This window comes from Camelina sativa, chromosome 11 (genome assembly GCF_030686135.1).
Source record: "Camelina sativa cultivar CO46 ecotype springtype chromosome 11, ASM3068613v1".
Taxonomy (NCBI): domain Eukaryota; kingdom Viridiplantae; phylum Streptophyta; class Magnoliopsida; order Brassicales; family Brassicaceae; genus Camelina; species Camelina sativa.
The window spans coordinates 7,095,171-7,114,666 of record NC_141890.1 but is presented as its reverse complement, the minus strand read 5'-3'; the positions used below and the strand labels follow the sequence as shown (position 1 = coordinate 7,114,666).

The window sequence follows — 19,496 nt, the reverse complement described above, 5'->3', positions numbered from 1 at the left end:
GGTTAACAAGTTGTGTGGTAGTCTAAAAAAAAGTTTTTCAGTGGAAGAATGTGAAGAAGTTGACGAGTAAGAAGAAGAAAAAAAGTATAACGAAGAACCAGATGGTAAAAGTGACAATGAAAATTACCACAAATTTTGACAATGAAAATGATAATACTAATTTAATTTTTTATAAAATAATATTTGATTACCGTAATCAATCATATATAATTTTCATCAAAATATATCTAATAAATCCACGCTACATGTGGGTTCAAAACCTAGTATTGCTAAAAATAGAACTTTAAAGTCCAAAATAGCTTTTGCTTAATTCTTATCAAAGAAAGACATGCATGTGACTTATGACTCATGACTTCAAGTGGTTTCATATGAGAAAATTTGGTGTAAACCATATTCATTCAGGCCATTAATGGTTGTAGTTTTAATATGGTTTTAAAAATTTGATTTTTATGATTTTGAGTTTGTAAAATATAGATTTCTTAAAAAACTTGAATGGAAGTTTATTTTGTTTTGGGTTTTATGTTGGTGTATTATATTTTTCTTTGCAAAAAAGTAGAAAACAGATCCATGGTTTTATAGGGAAAACCCCAAAAAATATGGATTTTCATTTTTCTTTGAATAATTGTTAAAACACTCGAAAACTATATTCTTTGTTATATAGGAAAACTTGTTTTTTTTCAAAAACATGAATGGGATGACAACAAAATAGATTATTGCAAAAACTAAAACAAAAAACTACTTCAAAAACAAAAAACATTGATGGTCTTAGTTTGCACATTACTTTTAAATTGTATATTTATGTAGTATTATTTTGTAGTTACTATAGTTAAATGTTGCTTTTCTATATATAATTTTTATTATTTATCAATTGAAAAAAGTTTACGTTTTGCTTTATTTTTTCTTATGTTTTGCTATATTTTTGCTTTTTTTTGTTCATATACGTTTTGCTCACGTCTATGCATTTGCAAGTAGGCAAGAGCGTTGGAGGGATGGTTTATAAATGTAGATGAAACACTTTTGCGTTGTAGGAGAAAAGTGTTGTAGCTATTTCCATGCACGTAATAAAACATACTAGGACTCTGACCCCCCCGCGTTGTCGCGAAGGAATTATTTTAGAAAAAAAATAATTTAAAATTAAAATTTAAAATTATACATTATGAAATTATTTGAATGTAATAAAATAATTTGAATACCTAAAATAAACTGTTAATAAAAATACAATCATCAAAATGAAAATTTATAACAAAAAATATTATGTAGAATAGACACAACTTTGCAAAACATATTGTTTAATGTATTATAAATATAAGATATTTTTATGAAGAATTTATGGTAAAGAGCTACAATTAAAAAGAATCATTATGACAAAGTGATCCGTACTGAAAATATTGAACTAATGGTTATAATGAGTAATATAATTTTCTATTAAATAACTATAATTAAAAATATATTTAATAATAAGTGAAACAGTATCAACAGAAAATTAAAATTAAAATACACAACTCTTAAGAAAAAAAACAAAATAAATTTTAAATATTAAAATAGTTTTTAACAAAAAGTTACGATAAATAGACGCAACTGTAAATTCTATATTAAGTTTTATCAAATTTCTATATCACTATAATCATTTCTAAAATTTTAGTTAGATGATAGAATAACATTGAATATTAGATATAAAAAAAATAAAAAGAATATTCAACGAACAATGATTTGTTAGTTATTAATGAAGAGACTTTATAGAGAGTTCAAAAGATATGACTATTTAAATAGACACACCTATTAGAACGAAAAGTTGTGATGAAAAAATATGAATAAAATATAGTGAAAAGACACAACTCTACAATGAACAAATACAACTGTTTGTGTTTTTAAAAAGAACAAATAAAACCAATTTTTTTACAAAAAAGTGCTACGAAAAGTCGCAACTGTTGTTCTCATTTATTCTGATTGTTATTATTATTTTTAAATATTAAAATATATTTTTTAACGGAAAGTTAAGATAAATAGACATAACTGTAAATTCAATATTAAGTTGTATAAAATTTCTCTCTTGCTATAATCATTTCTAAAATTTTAGTTAGATTATAGAATATATTCAATTTTCTAGACTCAACATAAAATGGAAAATTTATTTCAACGAACTTGTTAGTTAGTGATGAAGAGAAAAATATAAAGAGGATTCAAAAAACATGACTATTTAAATAAACACACCTATTAGAACGAAAAGTTGTGAAATATAAATAAAATATAGTGAAAAGACACAACTCTACAATGAACATATACAACCGTTTGAATTTAAAAAAAAAACAAAAAAAAACATTTTTTACGAGAAGGTACTACGAAAAATCGCAACTGTTGTGTCTTCATTTGATTATACCTACAAACTCATATAAACTGCTTTTAAATAGAAGGCATGTTTATTATCATATTCAAAAGTCGAATCCAAAAGCTCATTATATAATCCATCTAACTCTTGGAGAAAGACTCTAGGTATAAACTTAACTAAAAGTTGTAAATTAGATTCACCATTCCAAAAATCTTTTGTTAAATCAAGAATTGGAGGAATCTCTTTACTTTTAAAAGAATGAATGCTAGATAATAATTTAGAGAGCTGTAATAATCGTTGAGATTGAATTTTTTTATTATTTGGTGTCATGGCAAAAAAAAAGAAAACAGTTCAAACAGACAAATATATATAGATTTTAGAAGATATGAATATTCAAACAGACACAACTCTACAATGAACAGTTGCAACTTTACAAAAAAATTGTTACAATAAACAATCGCAACTTTGTGTAAAACACACAATTTAAGTTTTCTACAGATTTTTTTGGAAAATTATCCAAAAAGTACGATTGGAAAAACACAACTTTTGGTGGCATTTATTCGGATTGCTATTATATATAGGTACTTTCATTAATTTTCTATATATAAAACTAACTAAATGTTGTAAATTAGATTCATCATTCCAAAAATCTTTTGTTAAATCAAGAATTGGAGGAATCTTTTTACTTTTAAAAGAATGAATGTTAGAAAATAATTTAGAGAGATGTAAAAACCGTTGAGATTGAAAATTTTATATTATTTTGTGTCATGGCAAAAAAAATAAAAACAGTTCAAACAGACAAATATATATAGATTTCAAAAGATACAAATATTTGAATAGACACAACTCTACAATGAACAATTGCAACTTTACAAAAAAACCATTACAATGAACAATCGCAACTTTGTGTAAAACACACAATTTAAATTTTCTACAGATTTTTTTGGAAAATTATCCAAAAAGTACAATTGAAAAAACACAACTTTTGGTGGCATTTATTCGAGATAGATTCAGCATTCCAAAAATCTTTTGTTAAATCAATAATTAGAGGAATTTTTTGTTTTTTAAAAGAATGAATGCTATAAAATAATTTAGAAAAATGAATAAACCGTTGAGATTGAAATTTTAGTTGATTTTGTGTCATGGCAAAAAAAATGAAAACAGTTCAAACAGACAAATATATATAGATTTCAAAAGATACGAATGTTCCAACCAACACAAATTTACAGTGAACAGTTGTAACTTTTCATAAATAACTATTTTAATGATCCATCACGACTTTTCGGAAAATATCTAAAATATATGATTGAAAAAACACAATTGTTAGTCGCATTTATTCGGTTTGTTATTATTATATAGATTTGTATATGTTCCTTTTACAAATAAAATAGAACAATATGACCCCCAAAATAAACACGATGAAGCCAAAACTTTTTTTAAGTATTTCGGAAATTATCCTTATAGTCTCTTTAATACGTGAAATTAAGAAAGAAATATATGTAATCATCTGAAATAGGTCGGTTAAGGTTAACAAACCGCGCGGGTCGATACGACGTCGTAGAAAGGAAAACCGCCTAGGGGTTAAAAACTCTTTATGAAAAAGAGTCTCTCCATGCCTTAGGCTCTCAGCGTTCCTCGCATCTAAAGCCAAGGAGAGACAGCCGCCTAAGGGTTAAAACACTCTTTATGGGAAAGAGTCTCTCCATGCCTTAGGCTCTCAGCGTTCCTCGCATCTAAAGCCAAGGAGATAGCAACAAAACTTACAGGAGAGAAGAGAGAAGAGAGAGAGAGAGAGACAAGGAGGGTTAGGCTTCATCGTTTCTTGAGTAAGGTTAGAATGCTTCAAACCCAATTTGATTTTGATTCAGCACGCCATTGTGATGTTTTAACACAAAAATAAGGGTTTTTCATGTATGAATTTTGAGATTTTCTATTTCCATTGCACACTGTTATCAATTTTCTGTGTCTGTTGAAGTAAATTAAATTTATTAAAAAGTCTCTGTATAGCCCAGATTTTTTAATTGAGATCTTTTATTAATGTATGTATATAGAAGACGTAGGAGACACTCTTGTAGAATAAGCAGCTACCTTGATGCTTACGTTTGTGTAATGTAATATAATACATTAGTGATATATGAGCACTATGATGAAAACTGTTTGCATTGGCCCCTGGTGGTTATGTTTTGCTTTATTTAAAAGCTCTGTAGTAGTCGTCGCAATAGTCATAGTCAAAAAATTTGCTTTATTTGGAAGCTTTGACACTTGCTATTTTTGTTTTTTTTTTGGATTTCCTTAATCAGAAGTTAAGTTTGGTCGGAGTACTTGTTAACATGAACTCATTGGGTATGGCCACGGAGGCTCGGCATGATGGGTATAGCGATGAAGATGATGATAAGCCTATAGCGTTCAGGAGAAGTTATCATAATAAAGATTCTGAGGATGCTAGACCTATAAGCTCTATGATTTTCAGGAATTCCCCTTTGAATAGGCGGCCAAGTAAAATCGTTGAAGATGAGTCAGATGATGATGAAGTTCCAATAGCGTCAAGGTTGCAAAAGAAGAATGGTAAACAAGACTCTACTGATGAAAAGAATAGTTCCACACTTGAGAATGAAGGAGCAGCCGGAAAAGTATCTGGCAAGAGGCTTCTGGAGAAGAGTAGTTCTGCAGATCAATCTTCCATGAAGAAGCTCAAGGTATCATCTTCATCAACGTCAGTTGCAATGAAACAAGATTCTTTGAAAACCGGAAAACAAGGTGATAAGAGGAAAGGTAAACAATTGTCTACCAACGAAGATGAAACTGACGATGACGATGATGTTCCAATTGCCAAGAGAATCAAGTCATCAAATTCCTCCAATAGTAAGAAACCACCTGCAAAGCCTAAAGTAGGAAAACAGAGTTCTACGGCATCAGCTACTAAGTCCAAAACAACAAGAAAAGCTTCTCCTCCGTCCAAGACAAGGAGCAAAAAGTCCAAGAAAGTGATTAAGGACTCTAAGTATGCTAAGTCTTCAAAATCCTTACCTTCAGGCGATGGGAAAAAGAAATGGACAACCTTGGAACACAATGGTGTCACTTTTCCACCTCCTTATGAACCTCATGGGGTGAAGATTTTATATAAGGGGACGCCAGTAAACTTATCTCCTGAGCAAGAAGAGGTCACCTCGTGTTCTTAGTCTATATCTCATCTCGAGTGTTTTCTTATGTGAATTTTATATATCCTCCAAAGGAACATCTCCATTAATTTATGCTGATGATTTGATTCTTTTTAACTGATAGGTTGCAACGATGTTTGCTGTGTTGAGGGAGACAAACTATTATAGTAGACCTCAATTTAGGGAGAACTTTTGGAATGATTGGCGGAAACTACTTGGCGAGAATCATGTGATACAGAAGTTGGATGATTGTGACTTTACCCCCATATATGATTGGCATTTGGAACAGAAGAAGGTAAACTCAAAGAGAATATATTTGTTATTCTTACACCTTTGATTATGTGGTTTTCTCATGACTTGGTACTAATTCATAATATTGCTTTAGGATAACTTTCTTTGCAAGGGTTATGATCTTAGATGAATTTGTTTTGTTGCTTGGATGAATTCAGTTACAACTTTCTATGTTTTCTGTTTATGACTGCATGGTGTAACAGCTTTACTGATGTTCTGCAGGTGAAAAAGGCTTCGAGACAGAAGGAGGAGAAATATATGTGGGCTGTGGTGGACGGTGTCAAAGAGAAGGTAAGCTTCCCCATAGCTTGTAATTAAATGTTCTCTCTATCTTTTGGGATTAGGCTTGTTCAATTTTTCTTCTCTCTTTCAGGTTGGAAATTTCAATGTCGAACCTCCTGGGCTATTTCGTGGTCGAGGAGATCATCCCAAGGTTGCTAGCTACAGTTTTGTTTTTTCTGCATGCATAGTTCATTAACAAGTTGCATTTTGGGTTTGGTGCCTTCAATGGTAGTGCAATTATGGCGTGTTATGCTTTCATTAACAAGTCTATGGCCTGATCTCTTGCAGATGGGAAAATTGAAAAAGCGTATCCATCCTTGTGACGTTACTCTAAATCTTGGGAAAGATGCTCCTATCCCTGAATGTCCCATCCCTGGTGAAAGGTTATATTCTTCCATGGTTTCTTTGGGAAAATAGTAAGTGGGAAATGTCAGTCTCGTACTAACAATAATTAGCTTCTACTAATTTAATTTGCAGATGGAAAGGAGTAACTCATTACGACACAGTCACCTGGCTAGCTTATTGGACTGATCCTATAAACCAAGGTTTCAAGTATGTTTCATTGTCAGCTAGCAGTACTCAGAAAGGCCAAAGTGACAAGAAGAAGTACGAGAAAGCCAGGAAGCTTAAGGTAATAGTTCAGTTTTCATTTTGATGGAAGGTTGTAGTTAGCTAGTTTATCACACTTTTCTTTTCTTAGCTACATATTCTTTTTGTTTTTGAGTTCAGGACCACATAGACCATATAAGAGCATCGTACACCACAAATTTTACTGCTAAGGATGTTTCAAAGCGACAGATAGCTGTGGCTATCTATCTCATTGATAAACTGGCACTTAGAGCTGGTAATGAGAAGGTAATATATGTAAATTCTTCTCTTTTTCCTAAGTGAATGTTTACGAGTATATATGAAGAAAGAAGTTCTCATACCCTTTTTTTGTGTTCTTGTAGGGTGATGACGAGGCGGACACTGTTGGTTGTTGTACATTAAAAGTAGGAAATGTGGAGTGTGTTCCTCCAAATAAGTTAAAGGTATCAATTGCATATATGAAGAGCACACTTGTTAAGTCAATACTATGAAATCTTCTCTTGATCTTGACAGAGTTGTTAGTCTCACAAACTTTTGGTCTTTTTCCAAATGTGTATATAGTTCGACTTCCTTGGTAAAGATTCAATCCAATTTGTGAATACGGTGGAGGTTAAACCTGCTGTTTACAAAGCCATTGGACAGTTCCGGGCTGGTGAGTTATGGACTTGACTCTGTGTGTTAAAACACTTAATATTTTCTCATGGTTTAACTTGATCCTTGGTTTAAATTGTAAATGATCCAGGTAAATCCAATTCAGACGATCTTTTTGATGAGTTAGACACACACAAACTGAATGCTTATCTTAAGGAGCTTATGCCTGAACTCACAGCTAAAGTATTCCGTACTTACAATGCATCCATCACGCTGGATACAATGGTATGATTGAAAAACCGATATTAATATCTTCTAAATTGATCTGTACTAATAAAGTAAAATCAATTTAGCGTGATAGCTGTGAGTTCAGGCATATCTTCTAAAGTAATATCCTGCATGTAGTCTTGTGTTACAATTTTGACGGTTTTGTTCTGTTTGGATGCTGTAACAGTTGAGGCAAGAAACCAGAGATGGTGATGTTAAGCAGAAAGTAGTAGTTTACCAGCAAGCAAACAAGGAAGTAGCCATCATTTGTAATCACCAGCGCACAGTTTCAAAGTCTCACGGTGCACAAGTCGAGAGATTGGCTGGAAAAATAAAAGACCTTAAGGTAAAAATTAATCTGAGTATACATACAAGATATGTGATAACCAAAATATGAAACTTATAAGAAAAGTTGTCTTGATTTTGCATCATCTAATCTTTGACACATGCAGGAGGGTCTAAAAGAACTTAAAACCAATCTGGAGAGGGCTAAAAAGGGAAAAGCTCCATTGGAAGGCTCAGATGGAAAGAAAACGAGAAACATAACTCCAGAAGCGTAAGATAAAAAAAACAAACCTTCCTTTCTCACTTACTAGACAAATTAAGACACTCTCTTAAAAAATGTGGTTGTGTGTGATGTTAAATGGGCATTCAGGTGGGAGAAGAAGATAGCTCAACAGATGATGAAGATAGAGAAGATGGAACGAGACATGCAGACAAAGGAGGATTTGAAAACGGTGGCGCTAGGGACGTCTAAGATCAATTACATGGATCCTAGGATCACGGTAGCCTGGTGCAAACGCCATGAAGTACCCATTGAAAAGGTAAAAAACAAAACTTACAAAAAATTGATCTAACAAAAAACAGAGAGTCTGTCTAGTCTAGTGTCTACTTATAAAGTTTTCTAATGGGTGGTTCATTTTATATAGATATTCAACAAGTCTCTTCTGGAGAAATTTGCGTGGGCGATGGACGTAGAACCTGACTTCACATTCTAAATCTGCAGCAGCTGAGAGTTTCTCGTACAGAGCAACCAGGCTAGAGGCTTGAGGCTACATTATACGTATTAAAAAAAAAAAAAAACGTAAAATAATTGTTTGTAATTGATGTTCCTATTACATTAAGTCGTTTATGCAACAAAAAAATATTAAAACGTTCATAGAAAAACTGAAGTTGAATAAATCTTCTTTAGTTTATGTTTTCTATTCGAGATCAACCTTTTTCTTTTTGTTTATACGAATAAAATCACGAATTTTACTACTTTTTGAAATTGCTAACAGCCTAAAAAGAAAGAAAGTGAAAAGAGTCATGTAAAAACTAAAAAGTAAAATACGCATAAATGTAAAAATTGGCGTAAAAAAATTCAAGGTTTTAACTTTAACAGAATCGACGGACATGTGTCACGTAAAATAGATATAGCAAAAGCCAAAATTGCCCCTGACAAAATCTGGGATTTGAGAGACACAGAGGAGAGATCACTGCGCACGAAGACGATCCTTGATCATCATCCTCGAGGAGCTTCATTTCAATCTGTGAGACCTCTGAACACCTTCTCTCTCTCTTTTCAATCGGATTCTCCCGGATCGCTATTTGATTTTTTATGTAACCTAAAAATCAGTCACATCTCAGGATTATCTCTCCGGACGAACGACCAGACATGGCTTTTCTGGTAACATCCCTAATATTCGCAGTCGTAGGCATCATTGCTTCAATCTGCACTAGAATCTGCTTCAACAAAGGCCCCTCCACCAATCTGTATGTTTAATTTTGTGATCTTTTGCTTCTTCTCGTTTGATTGATTGCAGTTAGGTTTTCCGGTAACAGTTGAGTATCTTGAATCATTCTTTATCTCTTTGCGCTTAGATTCGATAATTGGTAGACCAAATCTGTTTACTGACTCTCCTAAATTTTCAAAATTTGATCAATATGTGAACAAGTAGTAGACTCACAATTCTAATTTAACTCTCCTGGTGGAGAAATGTGGTTTATAACTATTGTTTGCCTTGTCAATTCATTGTTCTAAATAATTTCGTACTTCTTTGCTTGGAGATAGATATTTGATAATAATTCTTCTTCGTTAGAGCAAATATCAAGTCTTTGTGTTTTTTTTTGTTTTTCATGAAACAGGCTACATCTTACTTTGGTCATCACTGCCACCGTCTGCTGTTGGATGATGTAAGTTTATCTTTGTTGCACTATTTTTTCCTTTCCTTGCTAGCAACTGGTTTGCATTTTGTCTCATAGTTCATCCTCTCTGTTTTGTATCCGGCCTCTCTTGTTTGCTATTGTTTGCCAAACCTTGATCAACATTAATCATCAAGAGATAGATCCTTCTAGGCTTCACTACTTCCTGTTCTTTTGTGGTTAGAAGTTAGAACAATGTAATATCTCGATAGTTCTAGGTGGACATCAGTCATTTATCTGTTCGACTTATCTTAAGGAGAAAGTTTCACAACTCGAACATTATTGGTTTTTCTACTATCTGCTGCGAAAGTGTCCTTATATGCCATTGATTCATTGTCTTATATCATTGCATCGTTTTTGTTTCTTTGCATTGGCAGGTGGGCAATTGTATACATTGCGCAGATGAAGCCTCTCATTGTCCCTATCCTAAGCGAGGTAGAGTAGAAAACAATCTACTCAAACTAGGAAACCAATGCACAAATTTGAGTAAGAGCCCCGCTGCTCTTTCTGTATCTTCTTCAAACATATTTGTTTTCCCCTTTGTAATTTTTATCGCGGTGTGGAACAACTAAACTTTTCCCTCTTTACTCTTAAATCTTTTGTCTCTCATTCAATTCGTGAAACAGTCTTCATATACTCAAAGACTATACTAGAGAATGAGTGTATTGTTGATGAAATAAATATTTGGAAGAATATTCGCCAGATAGATAGATTTTCTTACTGTTCTTGCCAAGTTCCTATCAAGCGTTAACTGACATGCCTGTCATATTGTCCTAATGGTTCCCTGTGAAATTCTATTGAAGTAATTGTGAGCTCCAAAACTGCTTCAGGTCTTTATATATCTCCTAAGAACGTACAAACTTGAATCAGGAAAAAATCACTCTCTTAACTACCATTGCACAAACACACTCTTTGGCCTACAGTTACACCAAAACCGGAAACAACAGTATCTTTTTTAGACAAACCCAGTTCGACCAGTCCTTGTGAACTAAGTAGAACTCCCCTGAAACAATTGTAGTGTATATTCTTCTGCACTGCGACCTAAACACTGAACGAATTGTACTTCTCTTCCTCTTCAACGGTGTTGAATCCATGCTAGTTCTATTTTGGGAATAGGGTTTTCGAAGTTTTGCCCATTACAGGAAGTAATCAGGGGCAGGTTTTTTGGCAGGTGGCCCTCTCGAGTCCTGCATTTAGAAATGTGTCAGTCCACTGATCTGCTCATCGGGAACCAGGACGGGGAAGTAACATATTACTAAAAGGGTCATACCTGCTGGGCTGCATCAAACACACGGAATTCTTTATTCAGATTCTCATCGAGCTCTAGAATCGAAGCCACATTGCCACATCTGGAGCATAGTTGAAATAGGAGTAAATGCAAAACTCAAGCTAAAAGGAAAGAAGATAACAAAGACTGAAACAGACAGCTCTGAGAATTTTATTTACCTGTAACAGTAATTCGGGGCTGACCACACTGTCACAATCTGGCTATCGAACATCCATTTGTAACCCTCCATAACTAGTTGATGGGCTCGGGCTATGTAGTCTATGTTGTTTGTGTGGTTAAAAGACGTGACAACACTGCCACCAAAAAGGAACCCAGCACCACGAGGGCTCAATCCCCAGCCATCAACAATATCTTCAGGATCAGACCATAGGAGGTCACACATGGCACCATCATGTGGAACTTCTTGCTTCCGGTCAATCGTCCTGATCTGCCATAAATGTATGGGTTCGTCAGTTTACTCATTCTAGGAGGAAATTTCTTAATATATCAGTAAAGAGAACTCTCAATTAACCTGGTCAAGAGTCATAATAGCTGGAGAGAGACCACCATGAACACAGAATATCTTGTTCTCAACAACAGCTGAAAGACTTTTGTACATAGCAAAAAAGAGATTAAGGAGTCAGTTCATTCCAAAGAGAACCAAAAAACCTAACACAAATAGAGTAGAATGCTGCTGTGAGTACCTCATGTAGTCAAAGATGTCAGTGCAGTATTTCCAGACATTCACAGAGCCATATTTACGCAGACACTCATCATAAAATCCATAAACCTACTAAAAGCAGACTGTGTGAATAGTCTGAATACATACAGTTAAACACATAAAATCGAAAATTTCAATGAGACTGCACTCACCTGTGTGATCTGCCTGCTTTCGTGGTTTCCTCTGATGAGAGTTATGCGGTCTGGATATCTAACCTAAAGTATATCAAAGCAACCCACTTAAGTGATTCTAAAAACCGACTTAAAAACAGAATCACATAAACCACAGGTCCACAACAAAGTAAAACACAGTCCTAAGAGTTATACCTTGAGTGCGAGTAGAAGTAGAAATGTCTCAACTGAATAATATCCACGATCAACAAAATCTCCCATAAACAAATAGTTGGTCTTAGGGCAATCACCCCCAACTTTGAAAAGCTCCATCATGTCATAGAACTGCCCATGGATGTCACCACATAACTATTCCAAGACAAAAATTCCCAAGGATTAGCATTTCTTGCAAATCGTAAACACATCAATGGTATCTACTTCTCAACGCTGTAACTTCACTGCCCTTGAAATCTTTCTACTTGTAACAAAGGGAAACAAAAACATAAAAAGTCGTTCACTGGATCCTACGAATGACTACCATTTGACAAAACATTACGAACCAAAATTTCAAAGACCCAAAATCACCCGCGCCCCAAGTTCTTCAAGTTTCTTGATTACAAGCTCGTAATACTACTTCCAAGATACAATCAAACCAATTCTTTCTAGTTAATTGAGAGATTAATTCCGAATCCCAGATCGAGAAAGCAAGAACTTACAGTGACAGGGGCATCAACTCTTTGAACATTACTCTCTTCAACAAGAATTTCCATGGCTTTGAGGCAAAGGGCCTTCACCTCCGATTCGATCAATGGTTCGCATCGCTTCAGCTGCTCTATCTGCCGATCTAGGTCTGACATTTTTCAACCTCTCTTCTCCTCCCCTCTTCTCTTCTTCCTTCTAATTCCTCTTCAGCCACCGGAAACGATCCTTACTCCGATGAAATCAGAAGAAATCGATCAAACCCTCTTCACTGAAAAATTCACTACTCTCGAATTGTTGGTTAGTTCGTCGCCTTCTTCCCCAGGAGAGAGAGTTCTTTGCTTCCTCTCCGGAGGAGTGAGTTATTCTTATTTCCCTCCTTATGCTTTAGATTATATTTAAAACCACCCCACTACTTTTATTAAATTGTACACTCGCCCTCAATTTCTTAAAATTAATATTCTAATCCAACCCCTCTTTATGGGCCTAAGTTGGGCCTATTCACGTTTTACATCAGTGAAGAGATAACGGCAAAGTCGCAATTCGATCGGAGACTGGGTTGATGATCGGCGACGGACGACAATGGAGAGAAACGTCGAGAAGATGCTGAACAAAGTATCACTCGCGTTCTTAAGCATCGGAACATTGATAATGGTGATTATGATTCTCCAGACGCCGAAGACTTGTATGTCACCAGAAGCTCCGGCGAAACCTCATACGCATTTCCCGAGATCCACCTGCGATTCATCGCCACGTCAGCATCTTCCTCTCCACAAGAAGAACGCTAGAACCTGGTCATCTAAAGCTTGGAAATCGCGTCTCTCTTCCTTCTCCGATTACTTCCTTCGGTTTCGCGATCTCGGATTCCTTCAGAATCAAACCAAAGCTCTCTGTCTATCCGCCGGCGCAGGCCACGCTCCGATGGCTCTTTCTCAGATCGGATTAGTTGATGTGACTGCGGTTGAGTTGGTCGATTCGGTTCCGATTGTGAAAAGAGCTGATCCTCATAACCTTCCGTTTTTCGACGGTGTTTTTGATTTTGCATTCACGGCGCATCTTGATGAAGCTCTGTTCCCGTGGCGGTTCGTGGAGGAGATGGAGAGGACGGTGAGAGGTGGAGGGTTTTGTGTTGTTGCGGTTGATGAATGTGGTGGAGACGAAGTTAGAGACGTTTCTAAGTTGTTTACTAATTCTAAGGTTGTTGATGTTGCCAATGTAACTCTAGAAGGATCCAAAAGGACTAGTATACTTTTCAAAGTTCAAGACTCTCCTACATGAGAGGTGTTTTTATCTTTGCCTCGTTCTCCTTTGGTTGCGATGAACCAATACTTGATGATGTGTGTATTTGTGCAAGAGTTTCAATAGATCAAATGGTGAAGCTTTGTGTACTTGTTTTGTATACCTCAAGAAGCAACACAGTTGATGGAAGCTGGCAATGTTTCTTGCGAATTCAAAGATCAGTGAAAGCTTTCTCTATCTTCTCTTTGAAGTTGGGTTCTGATCTAAAAGTTTCTTAGGAATCTTGGCGCTTCGGAAACAAGTAAAGAACTATCAAACAACTTTAGAAGAGTTTAGTGGGGTTACATGCAACTGTGTCGGTGTGTCGGCTCCAATCTCTGTAGAGCTCAATACAGTTTTGGTTGTATATATTGCTTTTAAATTGAAAAAAAAAGGTTGATACAAGGTACAAACAGACTAACAGAGACTAACGCAACAAAACACACAAGCTTCTGTATAAGCTGCAACGTATACTTAAACATACAGATTTGGAAAAAGAACAAACAAAGATCTCTTAACAAAAGGCTTAAGCTTCACATCGATCGATTATTAGCCTAAAGTAGCTTTGATCAATTACTTAATTTTAAGGATACATCTAGTAGTATGCTGTCTTGTCTTCATTGATACCAGCGTAGATCTTGGCACAGTACTCGAACAAGCTGCCATCGAAACACCGCCTAATTGCTTCTTTTGACAAAAACCCTTCTTCATCCCTCGCTAGCAAGTACAACAGTCCCCATTCCACTTTGCCAGCAATCCTAATACATATAACAAATGTAGACCCAAACATTAGAACTACATCCACATTAATGCTCTAGTTTACTACATTCATTCGATAAACTAATTAACCGGTGAAAAAAGGAACAATTGTACCATCCGAAAATGTCCCAAGCATCACGATTTCCTTCTGTCATGTCCCATAGTTCCCCAAGACTCAACTTGTCTGGCAAGGTTTTTGCATATTTGCTAAATATCAACTCAAGATTCACCGGCATAAACCTGATAAACCATATGCATCAAACATCATATTTTCTATCAACTAACCAATTCTTTTTCAAAAGAATGGTCACTACCTTCCTTCATTGTCATATGTTTGCGAGTCACTTCCATGTTTCGACTTGTGTATGTTGTGTATGTATATAGGGAAGAAAGGTGAAGGTAACCATCCCTGCATGATCAAGAGTGAAGACAAACACTATATAAAAGAACATCGATCTCTAGGCTAATCGATCACATATATTTCCGAGTGTAGAGTACAATCATTAAAGATTTGTGATATATTTCGAATGAGGATGAGAGGTGTTACCGGAAGAGTAGCATAGCTAAGGGCCAAGTTGATAACAGCAGCAATTATAAGCGACCCAATGATATTGAAACCAAGCATTCGTAGTCCTAATCACAATGTTGGAATCAAATTTTTATATATATACTAACGAGAAAGATGAGATTGAAATATCTATATAAACTATATGTATAGACATATACCAGAGTAGGTCTCCCATGGGTAGATGATGCCATTATCATCGATATCGAAGAAGGCGACATGTTGCTGGAGAACACTAAGTCCGTAATTCTTATGGCCTGGGGTTCCGTACGGATGTTCTCTGTCTGGTGCTTGTAATGCTCGTGGCATATCTACGCATGTCATATATAAATACATAATACATTTACTTATGTACACACCCACATTTCGACATGATACATTACATTAATTACCATCAGATATACGTATCAATTTAAAATTTACAGATGTCTATATAATTTATTGAGCGACACCTATTTTATAAAAGATCACGAACATCAAATACATGCATATAGATACACATGAATTGCATTCAAAAGTTTTGAGGGTTGGTAAGTCCTTAATTATATCCAAAAGGTTTTCTTTAGTTCAACCATATATCAAATATCTACGTCTATAATCTGTATATGCCTATGTATATGTGTATTGACAACAATTAAGGATAGAAATGGAAGTAAAGAAAAAAGGTGTTACAAGGTTTAGGAAGTCTATCATCCAAGTCAACACGAGCACGGCGATGGTAAGTGACCGGCGCGTAAGGAGCCACCGTAGCCATTGCGTCTCTCTCCATCATTTCCGTTTTCGTACCCATCTTTCTCTCTATCTCTCTCTGTCTAGACTGAGTGCAATGTATATGTGGGAATGTTTTGAAAGAGTAATGAGGTGGTAATAATAAGAATTGGTTTGATTGATGTGCGTGGCGAACATGCACGCGCCGATGAAAGCAGCGATTGACATCTCTTTTCTTGTCCTTGACGCACCTCTCTTCTCTCTTCCTCTGTCTTACACTTGACATGACTCTGACGACACGTTTGCTTCCATGTTTCATCACTCTTTCTTTTCTTGTCTGCCCGCTAAAATCAGTAGTAATCTGAGATTACAAATCTCAACGCAAACAATGTATTGGGCCTTTGTGTTCTTTTTATAAAGGCCCAACTTCGAGTTCTAACACCACTCGCTACTTGAGTACGTGTTCCATACTCGCTCTCTACGAAGAGAAACAAAAGAAAATATTCAATTTTTCGAGCTCTGCTCATTGGAACTCCATCATTTACAGTTTTGTGCTAGTACTAGTATATATACGAAGTTGTAGAGAAAAGTTCATAATGTATTACGAAAACTTCACACAATTTCTTTTGTACACGAAGTCTGAGCCTGAAGAGTTAATAACCAAACACACGCACACACGTTAACCCCAAGTTTCATAGATTAAATATAAATCTCAATGGCCGGCTGATGGATTTGTTAGCAAGTCGAGTGACTTCTTCAGATGCTCCACAGCAGTCGAGACTTCATCGAAAGCCAAAGCTCCCACAGCGAATCTAGCAGCCTTGTGTGCTTCTGCAACCTTCTCAGGCCCTGGTTGGTAGCTGCTCTCGTAATGGTACTTCTGAGCTGGTCTCGGTGCAGGATCTAGCACCGGAGCAACATTGATACGCCCGCTTGATGAGTAAGGCGGAGGAGGAGGAGCAGATGAGAAGCTTGTGGAAGAAGGAGCAGGTGCAGAATGCGGTGAAGAACAGTAAGGTTCTGGGTTTTGGTAGTGAGAGGGGTAGTGCGGAGAAGTGGATGGGAGGCTGCTTTCACTAAAACTAGGATATGATTGGAAATTAGGGAGAGAATTTGGAGAAGTCTCATGAGATGGGTAGTTTTGTGGTGGCGGCATGTGTTGTGGCGGGTCTTGGTGATATGGTTGATGGTTGTAAGGATGCTGGTAAGGGGAGTCTGATGGTCCAGAGGGAGGAGGAAGGTGATCGTTGGAAGGGTAAGAAGACGGTGGTGGAGGCGGCACATCTGTGGGATAATCGTTGTTAGGAGTGTCATGAAACCTGGGAGGTAGAGGGTGTTGTGGTACTTCAGGGAAGTGATGATGGCTAGAATCATCATTAAAATCATGGGATGGATTAGGCTCTGTTTTATGATGATTTGTTATGTTGGAAGCACTGGCATCGAGATCCTGTAGATAATTAACATACACAAATGATAAATAAATTAAGTTGATGCAGATGTTCATATCTTAAAAGTTCTCTAAGAAAAATCATGTTCTATCATAGTGTTACGACAGTTGATAAAGCAAAGATCTAGAAGTAGACAGGTGGGTGCAGATTTGTGTGTCTCTAGCTAGATGATATGATCAGCTGATACAAGTTCTTTGATTTATGGGACATAATACACGGTAGGCCAATATTCAGATATTCCAAAACCATAAAATTGCGAAGAAGAGAAACTTACATAGGAGCCACTAGGACCGCTTGATGGGATGGATAAATCATCTTCATTATCAACAGGGTCACCTGGAGTGGGCTTCCTTCCTTCTTTAATGGCTTTCCTTATGTCAGCAGCCTTCCAAACAGCATACTTCTGTTTCTGTTCGATCTGTCAGTGGGAGTCATTACATATAAATATATCAATCATCTAACACAGCTGCCTATTAAGGTGCGAGGTTTTGATTTGAGATGTTAACTGTAAAGTGAATATAAAAAGTAGAAACTCACATCAGGAGGTACCGCGCCAAACTGACTCAGAATTTCAAAGAAGATGCTTGCAGCATAAAAGGTTTTGGCAGTGCCCCTGTCACAAAAACAACAAAATTAATTTGGGAAATCCATCACAAGCTTCTGTAAAGGAGTCCCATGAATGCAGGTGTTAACACTACTAAAATAGTGGAAACTAATTGAACTAATATCAAACCATAAATGAACAACACGTCAAGGCTGGAGATACAGGTAATTCACAAAAGCAGAACCGCCAGAAGATAATAGGTCGTGATAAGCCTTGGATGCATTCAGTTAATTACTTGATTGGTGATCTTACATTCTATATATATTGGAACTCAATAAATATATTTATTACTATAACTTAGAAGTCATCATCAAACGATTCTAGAGGACAGTATCGCCTAACGATATGTCTGCCGGATTTGCGTACTTATAATATATGTATGTACTTGAATGCTAGCTATTTCCAGTATTGACAAATACAATAATACTAGACAGAGAATGAATCTAATTCGACTCATTGAAATAGTGTTGACGGTAGCGCTAACATTAGTAGAGACTAACCATTGTCAAATTGCCATTCAATATGAAAATCAGAAATAAGAAAGCCAAAAAAACTTACAAGTCGGCTCTTCCAGCACGATCCTGCTTGTCCGCCTTTGCAAAGACACTTAGTGCAAACCCCTCCACATGCATATTGTCATCTGGGGACAGATTCAATGATTTCTTATCCTGTACACAAAAGCATCACCAAAAAAAACTGAAACCAGTCAAGAAATTGACTCATAAAATCTTGTCAAAAATATGATCACATAGACGTTACACTAAAGATAAGAACACATATGATAATTGATAAGGTGGATCATCATAGCTGGTTATAAATCCAAGACTAAACTATTTCACCATAAGTGTTCTTGCTTCACATGCGTTTTCCCAATAACATGAACCAACCTATGCTAAGTTTAGACTTAAAGCCTCCTTAGCAAACAGAAAACATAAATAAACTCTCCCAGGCTTGTGACAACATATAAAGATATAATAAAATCAATGAGATGATGAAAATTACTAAGAATTAATCCTTAAATCCTAAGATTAGACAGATGAAATAAATCAGAATTAAGAAAGTTAAAGGAGAAACCTTTTCGAGTTGATTAATGAGGGACATGAGAATCGAATTGGTGGTCTTAGTTCTCTCGCTCTGCGGAATCTTCAATCCTCGCTCCATGGCATATAGCCGACCTAATCACCCACACCCAAATAAATTGCGATTACAAAAACACAAAACCCACCAAAACTAAGAACAGATAGATCATAAAATCAATCGCAGAACTCGACCATCATCTAGGTTTATGCTAAGTAAATAAGAAAGAAAAAAAACGCAACGCACAGTAATAAGCAACAAGTGGTTCATGCTTCTGCAACTCGTCAGCTCGTTGCAGGTAAGGCAGAAGAGTCCTCGCTGGTTCGTTTGCGTTCGACATAGATTCTCTCTTCTCGAGCTTCGTAGCTTTTCTCCGATTAATGTCTTAATGAGGACAGTTGAAGAAATTTTCCTGATACTAACGCGCTTCTGATTGGGACAAAATCCCTGATTCGGATTGCAAACTAGAAACGGCGTCGTAATGAAGTCCTCAAACCTTTTTGGAAAACCCCTCGAAGTTCTCTAATATTTACATCTCTTCACAACCATTATAAATTTGTTAAATTTACACCC

At 35.9% G+C, this 19,496-nt stretch overlaps 6 protein-coding genes across 7 annotated transcripts; 3 read left to right on the top strand and 3 right to left on the bottom strand.

Moving 5' to 3' along the window:
• Positions 1–4,632: 4,632 nt before the first annotated feature.
• Positions 4,633–8,706, top strand: LOC104722264 (DNA topoisomerase 1 alpha-like). The gene is made up of 14 exons (XM_087473975.1): positions 4,633–5,487; positions 5,609–5,779; positions 5,998–6,066; positions 6,149–6,208; positions 6,346–6,440; positions 6,535–6,688; positions 6,787–6,912; positions 7,008–7,088; positions 7,207–7,297; positions 7,388–7,521; positions 7,691–7,849; positions 7,956–8,059; positions 8,159–8,327; positions 8,433–8,706. The coding sequence occupies exons 1-14, from the start codon at positions 4,657–4,659 to the stop codon at positions 8,499–8,501; spliced, it is 2,313 nt and encodes a 770-aa protein (XP_087330101.1). The 5' UTR covers positions 4,633–4,656; the 3' UTR covers positions 8,502–8,706.
• A 194-nt stretch (positions 8,707–8,900) lies between these two features.
• On the top strand, positions 8,901–10,391 carry LOC104722263 (V-type proton ATPase subunit e2). 2 transcript variants are annotated; one of them, XM_010440404.3, is made up of 4 exons: positions 8,901–9,035; positions 9,133–9,258; positions 9,631–9,678; positions 10,065–10,391. In XM_010440404.3, the coding sequence occupies exons 2-4, from the start codon at positions 9,161–9,163 to the stop codon at positions 10,129–10,131; spliced, it is 213 nt and encodes a 70-aa protein (XP_010438706.1). In that variant the 5' UTR covers positions 8,901–9,035; positions 9,133–9,160; the 3' UTR covers positions 10,132–10,391. The 2 variants fall into 2 exon arrangements, with proteins under 2 accessions (XP_010438706.1, XP_010438707.1); XM_010440405.3 differs by having other exon boundaries at positions 8,911–9,035; positions 9,122–9,258.
• A 105-nt stretch (positions 10,392–10,496) lies between these two features.
• LOC104722262 (serine/threonine-protein phosphatase PP-X isozyme 1) lies at positions 10,497–13,678 on the bottom strand. Its single transcript, XM_010440403.3, has 8 exons — positions 12,502–13,678; positions 12,002–12,154; positions 11,828–11,890; positions 11,659–11,744; positions 11,487–11,562; positions 11,134–11,402; positions 10,958–11,036; positions 10,497–10,874 (listed from the first exon to the last, which is right to left on the bottom strand). Exons 1-8 carry the CDS (start codon positions 12,640–12,642, stop codon positions 10,824–10,826), a joined length of 918 nt encoding a protein of 305 aa, XP_010438705.1. The 5' UTR covers positions 12,643–13,678; the 3' UTR covers positions 10,497–10,823.
• LOC104722261 (uncharacterized) lies at positions 13,067–13,872 on the top strand. Its single transcript, XM_010440402.3, has one exon. The coding sequence runs from the start codon at positions 13,067–13,069 to the stop codon at positions 13,760–13,762; it is 696 nt and encodes a 231-aa protein (XP_010438704.1). The 3' UTR covers positions 13,763–13,872.
• A 246-nt stretch (positions 13,873–14,118) lies between these two features.
• Positions 14,119–16,089, bottom strand: LOC104722260 (peroxygenase 1). The gene is made up of 6 exons (XM_010440401.3): positions 15,759–16,089; positions 15,248–15,397; positions 15,069–15,154; positions 14,836–14,930; positions 14,636–14,761; positions 14,119–14,520 (listed from the first exon to the last, which is right to left on the bottom strand). The coding sequence occupies exons 1-6, from the start codon at positions 16,078–16,080 to the stop codon at positions 14,358–14,360; spliced, it is 942 nt and encodes a 313-aa protein (XP_010438703.2). The 5' UTR covers positions 16,081–16,089; the 3' UTR covers positions 14,119–14,357.
• Positions 16,090–16,374: 285 nt separating this feature from the next.
• LOC104722259 (protein HOMOLOG OF MAMMALIAN LYST-INTERACTING PROTEIN 5) lies at positions 16,375–19,475 on the bottom strand. The gene is made up of 6 exons (XM_010440399.3): positions 19,170–19,475; positions 18,921–19,021; positions 18,405–18,514; positions 17,780–17,855; positions 17,517–17,660; positions 16,375–17,241 (listed from the first exon to the last, which is right to left on the bottom strand). Exons 1-6 carry the CDS (start codon positions 19,261–19,263, stop codon positions 16,507–16,509), a joined length of 1,260 nt encoding a protein of 419 aa, XP_010438701.1. The 5' UTR covers positions 19,264–19,475; the 3' UTR covers positions 16,375–16,506.
• Between the last annotated feature and the right edge of the window lie 21 nt (positions 19,476–19,496).